We start from the raw sequence: 19,395 nt of genomic DNA on the forward strand, positions 1-19,395 counted from the left end.
TTTCTACACAGTTGCACTAATGCCAGCTGCCACTTATGGAAGACTGGAAACTGACACCAAACTCCTCATTCAGCCAAAGATACGCCAAGCCAAGGAGAATACATTTTCAAACACAGATGATGCATTTAGAAAATTTCATAGTTTTGGAAGATACCAAAAAGGAATGACAAAAGAACTTCAAACCAAGCAACTTCAGTCAAATACTGTGGGAGTCACTGGATCTACTGAAACAGAGTCAGAGGTTCCAGGCTTATGGACTATGATAGGAAACATTTTTTCTTTCGGCTCTAAGAAGAACCAAGAGACATCTTGGGGTTTAACTGAAATCAGTGCATTTAAAAATACACAGTCAGAGGTTGTTCCTCTAGACAATATTTTCAGAGTATGCAAATCTCAGCCTCCCAGTATACGTAATGCATCAGCAACTTCTATGTTTCACAGACACTGTGCCATTCATGTATTTCCATGGGATCAGGAATATTTTGATGTGGAGCCCAGCTTTACTGTGACCTATGGAAAGCTAGTTAAGCTACTTTCTCCAAAGCAACAGCAAAGTAAAACAAAGCAAAATGTCTTGTCACCTGAAAAAGAGAAGCAGATGTCACAGCCACTAGATCAAAAAGATAGTAGCTCAGGTCATAGTCAAGAAGCTGGTAAGGCCTGTGTGCTACAGGTAGTCTGGAATGGACTTGAAGAATTGAAGAATGCCATAAAATATACCAAAAACATAGAGGTTCTCCATCTCGGGAAAGTGTGGGTGGGTACAAATTTTATAATTTTGGGGAAAATTTATGTTGCTTAAACCTCCTCAAATTGTGAGTTAGAATATTTTATATATAAATCAAAAACCAGTAGAAAAGAAACACTTTCTAAAGGCACTGGTGGGGGGGACACATTTCTGCTTATAAGGTAAAGTCCTAGGTTGGGTACAGATTATATATTTTCTGGCCAAATAAGCTTGGACAGGTACAGGCCCAGAGAGGTCAAAATTACTTGCCTGAGGTTGCATAGCTAGTAAGTGATAGAACTAGGATTCAAGCTCAGACAGGTTGGCTCTAGGGTTCATGCTCAGCACGGAGTGTTCTGCTCCCTCATCCTGACCTCAAATATTAATGCTGTGAGTTACCGGCCCCATTTGTTTGAACCACTATGAAGTTTCACTATGAAGTAAAACTTCGTAGTGATACTGGGAGGAAACTGTTAGGAAAGGGAAGAAAAATAAGAAGGTAAGGTTGTCTCCCTTGTAGATATCTTTTACTCCCAGAGTTTTACATATGACTTTATGCAAGTAACTTACAAAGCTTTAATCTCTTTGGCCTACATCATTTACTAAAGCTCCAAACCATTATTTTCTGTTAGCTTTAAACTGTTAGTTTAGGAGATACTACTGCATCCTCAAATTAAAAATGTAGAACTTATTATGGTTTACTTGGTTCTGCTTAAGTGGAAATATCCTTTTATTTCCTTGAAATTGTATAGTGAACATAGGATGAAAGAGTGCTGATGGTTAAAATACTGGGAACCATACTGAGAGAGCAGTAAGAAGTCTGCACTTCCCATTCTACTTTCAAGGTTGAAGAACCACAGGAATGAGAAGTGACAGTAGTTGAAATCAAACAGGCTTGACTTGAGAGACCAGAGTCGATCACTTGGAGATATGACTAACAAGTTAACATTGACTTAAACTTTTATTGCCCTGTGAAGTATGGTGATTTTCTTTTTAAACAGACAATTTAATTGTTAAATGTGTTAGTTTTTAAGTCAGGGTATGCACCTTAGAGTTTTTATTTTATGCTTTTTTCCACCAAGAAATAGTAGTCTTCATGTCTTTGAGTGCTTATATTTAAGGACGTGACAAATTTTTTAAACATCTTTATTGAGATAAAACTTAAAGTATATAATTCAGTCATTTTTAGTATATTTAAAATAGTTGTACCACCATCACCACAATCTAAATTTCGAACATTTTCATTAGTGGGTGTGAGAAATTTTACCCTTTGCCTTTTAGATGAAGTTTTTGTCTGGACTTAGTTTTGCCTGTTGCAGATTACCTGTGATTATCTTTGGCCATTCCAGCTTGTTCATCGTTTCTTAATTTTCATAGATAAAGACTGCTTAAAGATTGCAAATAAAACTTAATTTGAATGTAATTGTATCATAGTTTAAAAGATGATTTTTGTGGATGGAGTCATATACATCCATTTAAAGCTCTAATTCTGAGGAATATGGAAACAGATGGAAAGAAATATAGGAGGAAAATTAAAATATTTGTGAAATAATAATATCTATTGCTATAGTCTGAATGTTTGTGTCTCCCCTCAAATTCATGTGCTGAAATCCTAATCCCCAAGGTTATGGTATTAGGAAGTGAGGCCTGTGAGAGGTGATTAGGTCATGAGGGAGAAGCCTTCACAAAGGGGATTAGTGCCCTTATAAAAGAGACCCAAGGGAGCTCATTTACCCCTTCTGTAATGTGAGGGTACAGCAAGAATGCACTGTCTGTGAAGAGGACCCTCAACAGACACCAGATTTGCTGGCACCTAGATCTTGGACTTCCCAGCCTCTAGAACTGTGAGAAACAAATTTCTGTTGTTTATAAGCTACCCAGTTTATGATATTTTGATATACCAGCTTGAACAGACTATGACAACTATGAGTTATTGGGATAGCTTCTATAATTTCACCTGAATTCACAGAAGCTTATATCAATATTTATGCTATGAAATATTTCTTAATCAAGCTTTGAATATATTTATATTTTTGTTAATTTATTTTTAAATTTCAGATGCCAGATGACCTGATGAAGAGACTAAATATAGAAATGCATGCAGTAGTCAGAATAACTCCAGTGGAAATCACCCCTAAAATTCCAAGATCTCTGAAGTTACAACCTAGAGAGAATTTAGTGAGTTCAAATACACATGTTATATCAAAATTCTTTTACAAGTGTTTTAAAATTTCTAGTTGCTTTAGCTAAGTAATAAGGATGCTGTAGTACTTTTTGCTAGAAGGACAAAGAAGTCTTTTTTTTATTGTGTTAAGATATATATTACATCAAATATGCTATTTTAACCATTTTCAAGTATATAATTCCATGGCATTAATTACATTCATGATGTTGTGCAACCATTACCACTACCTATTTCCAAAATTTTTCCATCACCCTAAACAGAAACTTTGCACCCATTCAGCAATAACTCCCCATCTTCTCCTTTCCCCAGTCCCTGGTAACCTCTAATCTATATTGTATCTCTATGAATTTGCTTATTCTAGATATTTCAAGTAAGTGAAAACATGTAATATTTGTCCTGTGTATCTGACTTAACATAGTGGTTTTGAAGGTTCATCTCTGTTGTAGCATGTGTTAGAACTTCATGCTTTTTTATGGCTGAATAATATCCCATTTTGTGTGTATGTATGTGTGTATACATATATATACACACACCACATTTGTTTATCCATTTGTCTGTTGACGGACACTTGGATTGTTTCCACCTTTTTGGCTATTGTGAATAATACTGCAGTGAACATTGGCGTACAAGTATCTGTTTGAGTTCCTCTTTTCAAATTCTTCTGGGTATATACTTAGGAGTAGAATTTTTGAATCATATGGCAGTTCTATGTTTTACTTTTTCAAAAGCCAAGAAGTCTTTAATAAGTGATAAACATATTATATAGTACCACTGCAAATATGGATAATTTTGGCTTTTAAGAAATTGATATTTTTGCCATATCCATGTAATTTTTAAAAATTTCTGCCTTATTTCAGTATGAATATTGCAGCTTAAAAGAGTGCTAGACTGTTTTACTTTTCAACTCAGTTAATTCTTTGGAAACTAGCGTGGTCAGGAAATGAGATATTGAACTTATTTAAAAATATTTTTAGGCCAGGCATGGTGGCTCATGCCTGTACTGTCAGCACTTTGAGATGCTGAGCTGGGAGGATCACTGGAGCCCAGGAGTTCAAGAACAGCCTGAACAACATAGTGAGACCCCGTCTTTACAAAAAATAGAAAAATTAGCCAGCATGATAGTGCATGCCTATAGTCCCATCTACTCAGGAGGCTGAGGCAGGAGGATGCTTGAGCCCCAGCATGAGATTGCAATGAGCTATGATAACACCACTGCACTCTACCTTGGCCAACATAGCCAGACTCTGTCTCAAAAAAACCCCAAAACAAAATCTTTTTAATAGAGTATTATCATATGTACCAGTTTGAGTTAGCAGTTCTCAAATAATTATAAAATAGGAAAGTCACTATTATATTATATGTTCAAGAAAGGCAACACAATTTAATCTTTCTCTGATAATTCAGATGATACTTTTGGATCATTGAGCTCATGATGGTCATTATACCATGGAAGAACCAATTTAACAGAACTTTCTAGTAGATGAAACACCAAATAAGATAGCTTATATTATCTAGAGAAGAGGAAAACAAATAGAATAAGTGCTCAATTCTATAACACATTGGCTATATGGTACACAGTGATTTATAAAATGTTTTATTTTAACCTTTTGGTTATTGGTCATGGTGTTTTTCAAATATTAGGCTCCTTATGTAAGAAAATAATAAGCCATTGGTCATCAGATGTGGGGATTTTTTGGTCTCAGTAATGGGATATACTATAACATTTCTTTTCTTTTCTTTTTCTTTTTTTTTTTTTTTTTTTTTGAGACAGATTCTCACTCTGTTGCCCAGGCTAGAGTGCCATGGCATCAGCCTAGGTCACAGCAACCTCAAACTCCTGGGCTCAAGCAATCTTCCTGCCTCAGCCTCCCGAGTAGCTGGGACTACAGGCATGCACCACCATGCCTCACTAATTTTTTCTATATATTTTTTAGTTGTCCAGCTAATTTCTTTCTATTTTTAGTAGAGACAGGGTCTCGCTCTTGCTCAGGCTGGTTTTGAACTCCTGAGTTCAAACAATCCTCCTGCCTTAGCCTCCCAGAGTGCTAGGATTACAGGCATGAGCCACCACACCCAGCAAAATTTCTTTTCTATCCTGAGTTGCATATTTGGGTGGAAGCTATATGACGTTTGGCAGGCCTCTCTGAGCACTTGGGACATGAAAATGTTTGATTCTAGAACTGGGAGATGCTTTCTGATACCAAAATTTTTTATTTAAATAGTTCTCATTTGTATTTTATGACTTCACTTAGGTCTTTAGTCCCATTGCTCAATAATATCCAAAGAAGTAACTAACTTTTTCTGTGATTTCTAAGAATGGGAAAATGAGGCCTTTTCTTAGCTAGCCTACTTTAGATAGTGGTCAAAACTGACAGCAGATCCTAGGCTTGACTCTGGATGAAGAGAGAGAACAGAAATGGACCAGTTTGAGAAATGGTAGAGTAGAGGTTTATTTTCCTAGGCAGATGTTAATCATCTTTTGTATGTGAATTTTTGTTATTTTAATTTATATTGATGATTTTTAAAAGGTTTAAAAACTTAATTTTACTTTAAAAGGTTTAAAAACTAGTAATGTTTTGTTAAAATTTGTATATAACTTTGAATTATTTATTACTATTCTACTTATTGAGTATTTCAGGACTGTGGACAGTTTAACAGAAAAAAAAAGACAAGAAACAGTGGCATAAACATATAAAGGATTTATTTTTCTCATGTACAAGGACGTTTAAAGGAGCTCATGGTGGTTAAACCAAGTCATCAAGCATCTCTTCTCCTTTGGTCTTTCTCTTCCGCCATGCTTAGCCTGTAACTTTCCTCTTGTTAGATGCAAGATGCTTGCTATGCTAATGGGAATCATGTCTGTATTAAGGAAACAGAAAGAAAGGCACAAGGCAGAGAAGACTTCTCCTGGCAAGGTTTCACTGCCTTTAATTAGGAAAGGAAGCCCTTCCCAGGGATTGCTGACTCCCGCCATTGGCCAGAGTAATATCACATGGATACACACGCGCGCACACATACACACACACACACACACACACACAGATACATAGCTCCAAGCTGGGAATCGAGGATTTTGCTTTCCTTCCTCTATAATAGAGGGAGATGAGGGGGAATGGGGTTGGAATGGTTATTGAGTAAGCCACATTATGGTATGTATATCACTGAGCATAGGGAAAGGGAGCATTTAAAACTTTTGACACTTAACATATATGTTTCTTCAGGCTACACTGTACTCATTGTATTAACTGTAATGTCAGAGCCCAAATCTGTGTCTATAGAATATGAAAATCATTCACTGGCTTTGTTTGTTAAGGTTTACGTTTTATTAAAAAGATAAGATGTTGGCCGGGCGCGGTGGCTCACGCCTGTAATCCTAGCACTCTGGGAGGCCGAGGTGGGCGGATCGTTTGAGCTCAGGAGTTCGAGACCAGCCTGAGCAAGAGCGAGACCCCATCTCTACTAAAAATAGAAAGAAATTATATGGACAGCTAAAAATATATATAGAAAAAATTAGCCGGGCATGGTGGCGCCTGCCTGTAGTCCCAGCTACTCGGGAGGCTGAGACAGGAGGATCGCTTGAGCTCAGGAGTTTGAGGTTGCTGTGAGCTAGGCTAACGCCACGGCACTCACTCTAGCCTGGGCAACAGAGTGAGACTCTGTCTCAAAAAAAAAAAAAAAAAAAAGATAAGATGTTAAAATAAGAGTGTTAAACTTAAGTTCAGATATCAGGATAATTCATTATTATTCCTTTCTTTCCACTGACAGCCTAAGGACATAAGTGAAGAAGATGTAAAAACTGCATTATACTCATGGCTACAGCTGTCTACTACCGCCATGCTCCCTTTGATAATATCAGAGGAAGAATTTATTAAGCTGGGAATTAAAGATGGTGGGTAAATTTGTTATTTTGACATTTTTTCTATTTAAATAGTCGTTTTTTGTTTTTTTGTTTTTTTTTTAAGAGATGGTCTCGCTTGGTCACCCAAGCTGGAGAGCAGTAGCATGATCATAGCTCACTGTAGCCTCAAACTCCTGGCCTCAACTGATCCTTCCACCTCAGCCTCTTAAATAGCTAGGACTACAGGTGTGTTCCACCATGCCTGGTAAGATTTTTTTGTTGTTGAGAGGGCATCTCCCAGGCTGGTCTTGAACTCCTGGCCTCAAGTGACCCTCCTACCTCAGCCTCTCAAAGTTCTGGGATTATAGGCCTGAGACACTGTGCCCAGCCAGTTATACATTTTTAATTTTTTTTTTTTTTTTTTTTTTTTTTTTTGTTGAGACAGAGTCTCACTTTGTTGCCCAGGCTAGAGTGAGTGCCGTGGTGTCAGCTTAGCTCACAGCAACCTCAAACTCCTGGGCTCAAGCGATCCTACTGCCTCAGCCTCCCGAGTAGCTGGGACTACAGGCATGCGCCACTATGCCCGGCTAATTTTTTCTATATAGATTTTTAGGTGTCCATATAATGTCTTTCTATTTTTAGTAGAGACGGGGTCTCGCTCAGGCTGGTCTCGAACTCCTGACCTTGAGCAATCCACCCACCTCGGCCTCCCAGAGTGCTAGGATTACAGGCGTGAGCCACCGCGCCCGGCCTACATTTTTAATTGTTTTTCCAACCTGTGACACATGTGAACAGTGAAATATAATAATGATAATTAATCAGTAGATTTTGCATATTGCAGAATAACTTTCATTTAAATACATTTGACATTTAAAATCTTAAATGATTTCATCTCAGTTTCAGGACTAACTCTCCATTTATTACTTTCTTTTTAATAGGGTTGAAGGAGTTTTCTCTGAGTGTAGTTCATTCTTGGGAAAAAGAAAAAGAAAAAAATATTTTTCTGTTGAGTACCAATCTGCTGCAGAAGACTACAATACAAGTAATTACATACTGCTGAACATTTTATAAAATAATATATGTTAAATGTGATTAATAATGCAGTATGAATTTCCTTTCGACACCTTGCATCCTGAAGTGTATTAGAAACCCAAATGATAAGAGTAAGGAATAACTTGATTTAAAATATTATATTCTATAATCTCTTTAAATTATCTATACAGATTATCCTGAATTTTTACAAATGAATGTCTTAGCACAATTAAGTTTCAAGAATAGAGTTGATTGTGTTAACTGGCAAATGGATCATGATTTAAAATTCTTCTATTGAAACAAAAGGAAACTTAGTTTAAGGGGTTTGATTTTAAAAATTAATATATTTACATGCAATTTTATGACACATTTTTTTTGACAATTCTTAAATTTTCAACTCTACGTGAATATTATCAGATCACTTTTCTTCCAGAAGTATTTTAAGAGGGGTCTTTTTAGAATATTATTTTTTAGTTAGGCTATACATTCTTGTCATTATAGAATTGATAATGCTCTAGTCTAGTTGTTTAGAATTTTGGTGGTTTGGAACTAGACATTATTTCTTTATTTTTGAAATATAATTGAAACAATACAATTCAGAGAAGATACAGATGTAAGAATTGTGAAAAGAATAATTGTGACACAAATCAAAATTGCAAATAAAGATATATCTGTTAAATGTATTAAGAAGATAACATTCTTTCTGCTTATTGACCATAAATATTTATGTTCCCTGTATGAGTAAGTTGTTATTGTCAAGGATGTTTTAAGTAATGATCTCGCATGCATAATTTATCTATTCTCTCTGATATAACAGAAGCAGCAATTCAGTTTTCTGGGACCCTAGAAAAACAGGCAAAAGACATACTTTGAAATGTAAAACTGATTTTTCCTTGCTACTATAGGTCCTTCTAGATCCTATGGTAAAAGAAGAAAACAGTGAGGAAATTGACTTTATTCTTCCTTTTTTAAAGCTGAACTCTTTGGGGTAAGAAGTTATGGCCAAACTAGTATGTTTAAAACAGAGACATGTTTTGGCAGTATCTCTGGCAGGGTTTTTATGTGTAAATATTACAGTAGATGTTAATGTCAATGAATGATCTTACTAATGCATTAGTAGATATTTTTTCAAGGATTGTCTCTATTTTCACAGATAGCTTAGCAATTTGCCTTATCTTCTTAGATAAGTGAAAGTCTGAAGCTTATTAGAAATTTTACTTTGAAAATTGATTTGTGAGAAGAAAGCAACTAAATATCAGCTGGATCATATGTGCTTGAATAAAACAATAATTCTTGGAGCAAATAAGTATATTTTAAAGGTTAAATGCAAAAATATTAATTGAATGTTCAAAAATATTTCAAATTAAGTTATTCCTTCACTATTTTATATTACTGCATAATTGGAATTATTTATATTTTTATCAACATTTAGAAGAAATCTAAAAAGCTCCTCTTAGTTTATTTCTCATACAATATGAGAATCTCATACATTACCTCTTAGAATTCTTCACAGAGGCTTTTGGTAGATGTAGTAGTAGTGATTTGATTTCCTATAATAGTATTATCTGTAAATGTTTTAGTAAAAGGATTAAGCCATAAACTAAAAATGTTTAAATATAGCACAATATTCATTAATAGGAAGTAAAATCTCTTCAGTTCAGACTCTAATCTTAGGAACTTATTATTTCTATTATCATAAATAAAGTAGTAGTCAGAGTCAATAAGTAGGTTAAAATTCACATTTGTATCATCTACAGGTTGAAACTGGATTTCAAGGTGATGTTTAAGCAGAAATACGTTTTGAGTTAGCCCAAACACTTCAAAAGCACCCATTTGATTACCTAACCAAAAGTCATAGGGTGTGTATGTGTGTTAAGACAGATTCCTTCAGGAGTTCTATTAGGGCAAAACTTTTAGTTACTGCACATGTTTGAAAGTAATAAAATTAATTTTAGAAGCTGTGAATCAGATTTGGCATTAATATTTACTTTCTCTCAAGTATAGGAGAATTTCTAAGATTTTACTCCTTTAAAATTCATTAACTAGACTGAGAAGGAAAGTTTCAGCATTTTTTTATAGCCAGATTTTATCCTGCTTCAGCCTTTTATCGTGTAACAATTTATGTGTTTTGCAGAGGAGTGAATTCGTTAGGCATATCCTCCATGGAGCACATCACTCATAGCCTCCTGGGACGCCCTTTGTCTCGGCAGCTGATGTCCCTTGTGGCAGGACTTAGGAATGGAGCCCTTTTACTTACAGGAGGAAAGGTGTGTGCTTAAAATGTGCTCATTTTCACTAATAACTTTTCATTTCTCTTTCTTTGGGTTTTGGTCAACTAATATAGGGTTGTTAATATGAGATATGGAAAACATTCTTTCCTTCACTCATATTTTTGTGTGGCTGCTATTAGGTATTAGGGGAGTGAAAATGAATAAGACTGATGTTTTGCCTGCCCTCTTTCTGTGTCAATTGATATAATTATATGATTTTTCTTTTTTAGGCTATTGAGAGGATGCTGATAGGGTTGATTGACTTTCAAATGTCGAACCAGTCTTGCTTACCTGTAATAAATCCCATTTGGCCATGGCATATCATTCTTTATACATTGCTGAGTTCTGTTAATATTTGCTAATGTTCTGTTGAAATTTTTTGCATCTCAGTTTATGAGAGATAATAGTTTGTAGTTTTCTGGTTTTGTACTGTCTTTGTCTGGTTTTGCTATCATGGTAATACTGGCCTCTTAAAATGAGTTGGGAAGTATTCTCTCCTCTTTTGTCGGGGGAAGAGATTATATAAAATTGGTGTCCGTTCCTCTTTTACTGTTTGGTGAAATCTCCAGTGAAACCATCTGGGCCTGGCTATTTCTTTATTAGTTCTTCAATTACAAATTCAATTTCCTTAATGGTCATAATACCATTCAGGTAATCTCTTTCATCCTAGCTGACATGTAGTTTGGTGGTTTTCAAGGAACTGGTGCATTTCTTCTAAGTTGTCGAATTTATGAGCATACAGCTATTTGTGGTATTCTCTTATTATCCTTTTACTGCCCACAGGATCTGTCGTGATAGATACCTGTTACCTGATACTGGTGATCTGTGTCTTCTCTCTCTCTCTCTCTCTCTTTTTTTTTTTTTTTTTTATGAGACAGGGTCTTGCTGTGTTGCCTGGGGATAGAGTGCAGTGGCATCATCATAGCTCACTGCAACCTCAAACTCCTGGGCTCAAGTGATCTTCCCACCTCAGCCTCCCATGTAGCTGGGACTACCAGCACACACCACTGTACCCAGCTAGTTTGTCTATATTTTGTAGAGATGTAGTCTCGCTCTTGCTCAGGCTGGTCTCGAACTCCTGGCCTCAAGCAATCCTCCAGCCTTTGCCTCCCAAAGTGCTAGGATTACAGGCGTGAGCCACCGCACCTGGCCGTCTTCTCTTTTTAATCTTTGCCAGTCCTAATATAGATTCCCTGTCTTTTTTAAGAGCTTACAGTCTTATTCTCTACCAATACAGTATTGTTTCCAAGGGTACAGTGTGGTCTCTGTGAGTGTTTGTGCTTTTTTAATTCAAAAATTACACACCTATAGTCCCAGCTACTCAGGTGCTTCAGCAGAGAGAATTGCTTGAGCCCAGGAGTTCAAATCCAGCCTGGGCCAACGTGGTGAAATCTAAAAAATAAATTAATTAAGCAGAATAAATAAAATATAGCAGCTACTCTGTGTATCTGAATTATCCATGTCAAGTTTCAAAAATGCATCATTGTGGTGGAATATTTATTTTGGAAACACAATATCCTACTGCCTCAGAAACCAGACTTCCACAGTCTCACCTAGGGGTAGCATAGTTAATGGGAAGAACAAGCAGAAGACCCGTATTTGACTCCCTCCTCTGATCTGTTACTTACTGGCTATAACTTCAGGCAGTTTAAGTTTTAGTGTCTCATCTGTGCTCTTTAGGATTAACTTCACTTAAGGGAGATAATATGTATGAAAGAGCTTTGTAAACTAAGAAGTACTGTACAAAGTGAATTACTTTGAGTCAGGAGAAAAGGCCCCTGACTAGGCAAGTGCTGATGACAGGTGGGGCCTGTACCCAGCACCTATCATTTCTTTACTCTTTGGAGCCGTTGACTTTAAATATATGTGCAATTCTGTATACTATAATAATGGTAGTATTTGTTGAGTGCCTCCTAAATTTCAGACTTTGCATATCAAGCTTGGTTGTTTTCTAGTCTATAGTAATGAAAACAAAATATTAGAGCTACACTAATGGGGCTGTTAGAACTAGACAAACAACAGTAGTAAGGAATAATAGTAGATTGAGGGAAGTCACTGATATGAAAAGAACTATAAAAACCTACCAGTGTTCAGTCTTTCTAGGAGGCACTATGGCCATGTTAATATGTGTACTTCTTGATGTAGTAATTCCACTTCTAAGAGTATAATCTGACAGATAAGTAAGCTTGTATGTATATTGATGTTTATTTTAGCTTTATTTATAATAGTTAAAAATTGGAAACAATATAAATATATACTAGAAGGGACTTGTTAAAGACACGGTGGTTCAATACATCCCCACAGTGGTCGTGTACTAGGGAGCCAGTGCTGCTGTGTATTTGTTGACGTGGAAAAAGGACAATGATTTAGTGTTAAGTAAAAAATAAGATTCTGAAGCCTCATGAATACTATAATCCTGTGTTTATAAATGTACATAAAATGTGTGTGGAGTGTCTGGAAAGATGGTAAACAATTGATGATGGTTACCTCTGTGAGGTGGGATAATTACAGAAGTTTTTTTTTTATGTTTCTTTATTAAGTATTTACAATTTTGTATTTTTCCATTTTTTTTATAATGAGGAAAAAAAAGTTTTTACTTGGAAAAAAAAGTGTACATTTGGCTGGGCATGGTGGCTCATGCCTATAATCCTAGCACTCTGGGAGGCCGAGGGAGAGGATCACTTGAGGTCAGGAGTTCGAGACCAGTCTGAGCAAGAGTGAGACCCCATCTCAACTAAAAATAGAAAAAATTAGCCGGGCATGGTGTTGTGCACCTGTAGTCCCAGCTACTCGGGAAGCTGAGGCAGGAGGATCACTTGAACCCAGGAGTTGGAGGTTGCTGTGAGCCAGGCTGATGCCATGGTGCTCTAGTCTAGCCTGGGCAACAGAGTAAGACTCTGTATCAAAAAAAAAGTATACATTGGATTAAAACCAGTCTAGTGCCATTTAATATAAAAGTAAACAGTTCTGTCTACCTTAATAGTCACTGCAGGTTGCAGTGTACACTAATTGGTGATCACAGTAATGACTGTGAATCACTAAGAAACTTTTAATTAAAATTAATTATTTTAAGATAATAGGAAAATGAGTTATAAATTTTTCCATTAAAAATAGTTGAAATTAGATAAGAATAAGTTTCATTTATCTAGAAAATTTATTTAATGTTCATATTATTTCCTTCTGATAATAATTAGTAAAACATTACCTGTTTTTAAAGGTAAAAAGTTTAAATATTGATTGTTTTAACTAAGAAATTATAAAAAATAAATTATATGTCTATTTTCTATCTATGCACTATAATGAACATAGGATGTAGCTGGCTCCTAGCACATTAGCAACTTAAAGGAAGAGCGCTATATTTCTGTAACACCTGCGTACTCCACACAGCAACTAGACTGAGGTATACTTATTAATTGAGGAATCTGAATCTTTGTGGTTGCCACAATGACAGAAGGTATTTCTGTGGTTGAATATATTGGCAACTCTCATGAAACAATTATTTTCTAGGGAAGTGGAAAATCAACGTTAGCCAAAGCAGTCTGTAAAGAAGCATTTGACATGTTGGATGCCCACGTGGAGACAGTTGACTGTAAAGCTTTACGAGGTATTAGTACGGTAACACTCTACATAAATCCCTTCTTGGGTACAAAGACAGAAATGTTACTATTAATGCTGTTAATGTGATAAATACAAATATCATCTAATCTTTAATTTTTCTGTTCATCATTTAGTCATTGAAATCTCTTAGAAATTTTAAGTCTTTGGCTTTCTAATGTTTTGATAAAATTTCTAAAACTCTCCATATGTGATGGAGGCCTATTGTTTTTCCTAGCCAAAATTCACCGTAGATCATATTCCTGGAAATGCCAACTCACGCCACTCTGAGAAAGTTAACGTTTAGAATATACTCTAATGGTATAAATGATCTCTGAGTTGCTACGGGAAACCGGTAGGGTGGTTGCCTCAGCAGGGAAAGTAGGTGGCTGTGAACAGTGAGGAGAATTAGAATTTACAGTTTTCAAAGTCCTTAGCGTTTACGTGATTATCTATTTAGTTAAATTAACTTGAAACAGTTAATATTTCCCCCTTGGCTGCCACTACCACGTAGTCCCAACTAGTCTTTATACTTTCAGTCTTTTACCTAGTATATAATAAGAAATGAAATAGTCTTTGAAAACGCATCACTTCATTTGCTATAAAGGTGGTTTTTGGAGACACTGTCCATCTCTGAGTCCTGCTTGAAGCCTCATTTGAAAATTTAGGCCTAAGTAATAGGAAGTCTTTACATAGGCTTATGAATTTGTATGATTTCTGTTCTTTGAAAATTAACTTTGAACTCACCAGAAAGTTTAAAGCCAAATTTGTGATTCAAATATAGCCACTTTAGGATCTCTAGGCAACTACGTTTGTGTTTGATTTTTTTGATTTTATCCAAATCTTGACCCTTTACTCTTTTCCCACATTCAGTTTTTATTTTACTATTTTGTTATAAGCCATCTGAAATTCTCTATGGAGTGAGACTGTGTATAAGTAAATGCATACATACATAAAGAAATTATAATAGCAAATTCCTTTTCTTAGTTTTATAAAATTTGGCCCTTTACTGAAATTGTATGTATTTGAGATTGTATGTATTGAACAACGTTAATGATTAAAAGTGTTTGTGATTGGTATATTAACAAAATATAGATTGAATTTTCATTGTTAAATCAACATTGAGCTTTTCTAATGCTTTCAAAAATGCAGCCTGAACTTTCCCAGCACTGAAATAACACTGAGACCATTTCATATCTTCTGTATCAGGAAGAAGGCTTGAAAACATACAAAAAACCCTGGAGGCAGCTTTCTCAGAGGCCGCATGGAGGCAACCATCTGTTGTTCTGCTGGATGACCTTGATCTCGTGGTTGGACAGCCTGCCGTCCCGGAACATGAGCACAGTCCTGACACTGTGCGGAGCCAGCGGCTCGCACATGGTAATGCATCCACTACTGGCTTAAGGCCTTTTTCTTTTGTCAGTCAGCATTTTTAGTCTTCATGGTAAATCTATTCTCTTCAGAGAATAGTGTGTTTATGTTAAGTGTTGTTTTCGAGGCCTCTGGTAGCATTCCACAATTGTTTTTTATTAGCAAAACTGGTAGAGTAAGAAAAGTATGAAAATTCTGCAAGTTCAGGTTTAGTCTTTTGGGGTCTTTTCATTCTACTTATTAGAAATTGTCTAATTTATAGGTTTACTCTTGCTTTTGTTCATTTGACAAATATTTGTGTTCTCAAAGACTAGCAGAAGGAAGAAAAGTAAACAATTTGAGGATAGAGTGATAATGATAATGATGGGTACCATGTATCAAATGCCCTTTCTAGCTTAGGGATTGCTTTGTACTCTACATGCATTTATTTTCCTGGTTTTACAGGTCACTAAGTGGAAATTCAGAGAAATTCAATAATTTGACCAGGTGACCAACTAGGAAGTGGTAGGATATACTGTGCTCGAAGTATATACACGGTACTGTAGGAGCATACAACCGAAATTGAGGGTGAAGTGGGGTGAGGAGTTATCAGGGAAGGCTTTATTTTTTTTTTTTTTTTTGAGACAGAGTCTCACCCTGTTGCCTGGGCTAGAGTGAGTGCCATGGCGTCAGCCTAGCTCACAGCAACCTCAAACTCCTGGGCTCAAGTGATCCTCCTGCTTCAACCTCCCAAGTAGCTGGGACTACAGGCATGTGCCACCATGCCTGACTAATTTTTTCTATGTATTTTTAGTTGTCTAGCTAATTGCTTTCTATTTTTTAGTAGAGACAGGGTCTCACTCTTGCTCAGGCTGGTCTCCAACTGCTGAGCTCAAACGATCCACCCACCTCGGCCCTCCCAGAGTGATAGGATTACAGGCATGAGCCACCGCACCCGGCCAGGGAAGGTTTTTTGGAGGAGTTTATTACTGAGCTGAGTTTTGATGGAGGAATAGAAATTAGGTTGAAGGAATTTCATGCTAATGAAGAAGCAAAAAAAGTATGGTCTGCAGGCAAAAGCGCAGAGTTGCAAGACATCGTGCTATGTTGGGGAATACTCCATTGTCTGGAGCTTAGAGTGTGAGGAGAGGACTGGTGGGGAGAAAAGTTTGGAGGGCTTGGTAGCATTGAGCTGCCTCAAAGTTTTTAAGAGCTGAAGTCAATACAAAATGTTATTACAGTGACTTGTATTATTATTAACTAGCATTAATCTCAAATTTTGAATTCTATAGCATCTGTAAAACTACTGGATCTAGTGTTTAAGGGAGTGCTGTGGATTTCTAGGTCCGGACTCAAATATACATTATTAATGCCTGTTTCAGTTCTGGCTTTCTCATACCAAACCTTGCAAGACTTGGTATGGAAAGAGGTTGTTCAGGGAGTCAGGAATATGAGCTGTATTTTGCTTAATAAACAGAAAACAATATGAAAATTAATCACCCTTCTGGAATTTTCACTTACTTTATAAGGTCCAGGAGTAGAGAACCTCTTCAGACATTGTTCTGACATACAGTCCAAATTTACCGTACCTGCTATCCCTCCATTAAGAGCCTGACCTATATTAGGTCCTCAATAGATAAATCAGTGTCTGAATGGATGGATTAATTTTTAAAAGGCGTGAAGGAGCTATACCATATATACTGCACCCTAAAGCTCAACATTAGAGTATCATTAGTTTTAATGAATGTATAAATTTAAAATGTTGTATTTCTTTTTCATAAGCATTTACACGATATTACTTAATTCTAGCTTTGAACGATATGATGAAAGAGTTTATTTCCATGGGAAGTTTGGTTGCACTGATTGCCACAAGTCAGTCTCAACATTCTCTACATCCGTTACTTGTTTCTGCTCAAGGAATTCACATATTTCAGTGTTTCCAACATATTCAACCTCCTAATCAGGTAATATATTACTTATAAAGAATATTGAAATATGTCCCTTTCATAGAAATTATTTTGTTAATGATTTATGGCTTTAAACTTATGCTTCTATTAGTGATCTTAAGGATAGTTAAAAGTTAACATCTGGTATATATTGTGCTAGAGGCACAAATTATAATTTACAGCCAGCTGAAATGTTAGTATGTACTTTCCAAGGAAATTACTTTTTTGAAAACAGTATTTCTTCTGAATGAGAAAAAGCAGTGAGAAATACAGATAGATGTGTTTTAAAAATTTGATTAAACATTTTTTTCCACCAGCACATATGGCCCTTAGTCCCCTTGGGAGACTCATGGCTCATGAGGGTTTTCGTGGCAGTAAGCTGAGAGAAGTATGTTCAGGCATATTTAAAATTCTTGTTTAAAATTCTCACGTAGTGTCTACCCCAAATATTCAGACCTTGTGCTAATTAACTTATTGAAGAACAAAGGTAGTATACCTATTATTAAGTATAACAGAATGATAGTGATGTTGGTCATTGAATATGTTTTTAGAAATAAGTTTTATATGAGCCAAAAAAACTGCTCTTAGAGGAACCATGTATCACTAGAAATGCTTCTTATTGGAGAAAGAAATGGCAATCATTTATCAATGTGATTTTTTTTACAACTTTATTGAGATATAATTGAAGTACACCAAACTCACATTATTTAAAGTGTACAATTTGATCCGTTTTAACACATGTATATACCATGAAACCATCACCACAATTAAGGTAACAAACATTGTTATTACTCTCAGAAGTTTCCTAGCGCCCTTTTGCAATCCATCCCTCCCCCATTCCACCCCCAGGCAACCACCAGTCTGCCTTCTGTCACTATAGATTGTGTCAACCTGATTCTTCTCCAAATGTATGTACTAAAATGTACAGTTGAATAAAATCAGAAATTTTAATTTTGTGTTTTTTCTTTAGGAGCAAAGATATGAAATTCTACATAATATAATAAAAAATAAACTGGACTGTGATGTAAACAAATTCACTGATCTTGACCTGCAGCATGTAGCTAAAGAAACTGAAGGGTTTGTGGCTAGAGATTTTACAGTGCTTGTGGATCGAGCCATACATTCTTGTCTCTCTCATCAGAGTATATCCAGCAGGGAAGGTATGTTTTACTATTAAAAACTGAACCTGAAATCTGCTTTTTGTTGTGGAGAAATGTAGTTCTAGTAAGGCAAATTCCATTGTAGTAAATGAATAAGCAGTTATTTGAGTCCACAATTAGCATTTCTAGCTAAGATGATGGCATATTTTAAAAATTCATATATTAAAATATGACTACCAAAAGAAGTTTTGTTTATTTTTAAACAGAATTAGTTTTAACAACATTGGATTTCCGAAAGGCTCTTCAAGGATTTATTCCTGCATCTCTGCGAAATGTCAACCTGCATAAACCTAGAGACCTGGGCTGGGATAAGGTTGGTGGGTTACATGAAGTTCGGCAGATACTTGTGGATACTATCCAGTTACCAGCCAAGGTACTTTTTATAAAAAAGCAAATACTCCCAGAAGAACCACTGAATCATTGGCTTTGGCTTTATGTGTTTGCTTGCCCAATCTCAGTTTGATTCAACAAATACTTACTGAGTTGCCAAATAAATGTCCAGCACTATTTTAGGTACTTTAGCAGATTTGTAAAAATGTTTGATATACTCCTTGCCCATAAGAAATGTATAATGGAAAGCTGGGGTGATAGTTACAGTAAATACATTTTGATGTGAATTTCGTAATTCTATTTTACTTGAATCATTCAAATTGTACTAAAGCAAGATGAACCGTCTGCTGTGATTTGAACAGAAATAGATAGGAATTAGCTAGGAGGTGGAAAAGTCATCTAGGTCCACAGGACTGGTGGATTAAGCTAGATTTCCAGACTCTGGGTGTTAGTCCTAGCAAGGCAGAGTTGGCAGACAGCATAGGCCAGGCAGATGGCAGCATTAGGGAGGCAGACGTAGACTGTTCCTCAGTAGATCAGATGGTAGAGTCTAGGAGGTAGTGTGTTTTGAGTCACAGATCCGAGAAGCATGGATCATTTCATGAGATCAGAGACCCATGCAAATAGGTAAAAAAAAAAAAAAAAAAATGGGTGAGTAAGGACCTTGGGTTACATGTAACTGGATGACAACTCCTGGGAACAGTGGCTGTAGGGGCCTGGGACATGTTGAGTGGAGCCCAGGACAGTGGATTAAGCCTGTGTGAGAGAACATGGACATGAAGTACCAGCCATCAGGATTATGACCCAGATGCCAGGACTGGGCATCAAGCATTAGTATCCAGAAACAGTCCATGGAGACTATACGCATAGCTGCTGACTTTGGGGCCTCGTTCTGATTAGAACGGAGGTAGAAGTGAGTCGGAACCTTGTCAGCAGGTGGAACTAAAGAGGCATACCTAATAA

The 19,395-nt window shown here is 36.2% G+C and overlaps 1 protein-coding gene across 4 annotated transcripts in view; it reads left to right on the plus strand.

The window, feature by feature from the left end:
• Positions 1 to 19,395, plus strand: part of PEX1 (peroxisomal biogenesis factor 1) — a 39,745-nt gene that overhangs the window by 8,462 nt on the left and 11,888 nt on the right. For 3 of the 4 annotated variants that reach the window (XM_069461805.1, XM_069461807.1, XM_069461808.1), the window contains exons 5-15: positions 12 to 757; positions 2,786 to 2,905; positions 6,678 to 6,801; positions 7,689 to 7,792; positions 8,688 to 8,770; positions 9,917 to 10,049; positions 13,560 to 13,656; positions 14,856 to 15,026; positions 16,806 to 16,960; positions 17,913 to 18,102; positions 18,309 to 18,475. In XM_069461805.1, coding sequence (XP_069317906.1) covers positions 12 to 757; positions 2,786 to 2,905; positions 6,678 to 6,801; positions 7,689 to 7,792; positions 8,688 to 8,770; positions 9,917 to 10,049; positions 13,560 to 13,656; positions 14,856 to 15,026; positions 16,806 to 16,960; positions 17,913 to 18,102; positions 18,309 to 18,475 — 2,090 coding nt within the window. The remainder of the gene's footprint in view (positions 1 to 11; positions 758 to 2,785; positions 2,906 to 6,677; positions 6,802 to 7,688; positions 7,793 to 8,687; positions 8,771 to 9,916; positions 10,050 to 13,559; positions 13,657 to 14,855; positions 15,027 to 16,805; positions 16,961 to 17,912; positions 18,103 to 18,308; positions 18,476 to 19,395) is intronic. The other variant, XM_069461806.1, reaches the window with a different exon arrangement.

This window comes from Eulemur rufifrons, chromosome 29, assembly GCF_041146395.1.
Source record: "Eulemur rufifrons isolate Redbay chromosome 29, OSU_ERuf_1, whole genome shotgun sequence".
Classification (NCBI taxonomy): Eukaryota; Metazoa; Chordata; class Mammalia; order Primates; family Lemuridae; genus Eulemur; species Eulemur rufifrons.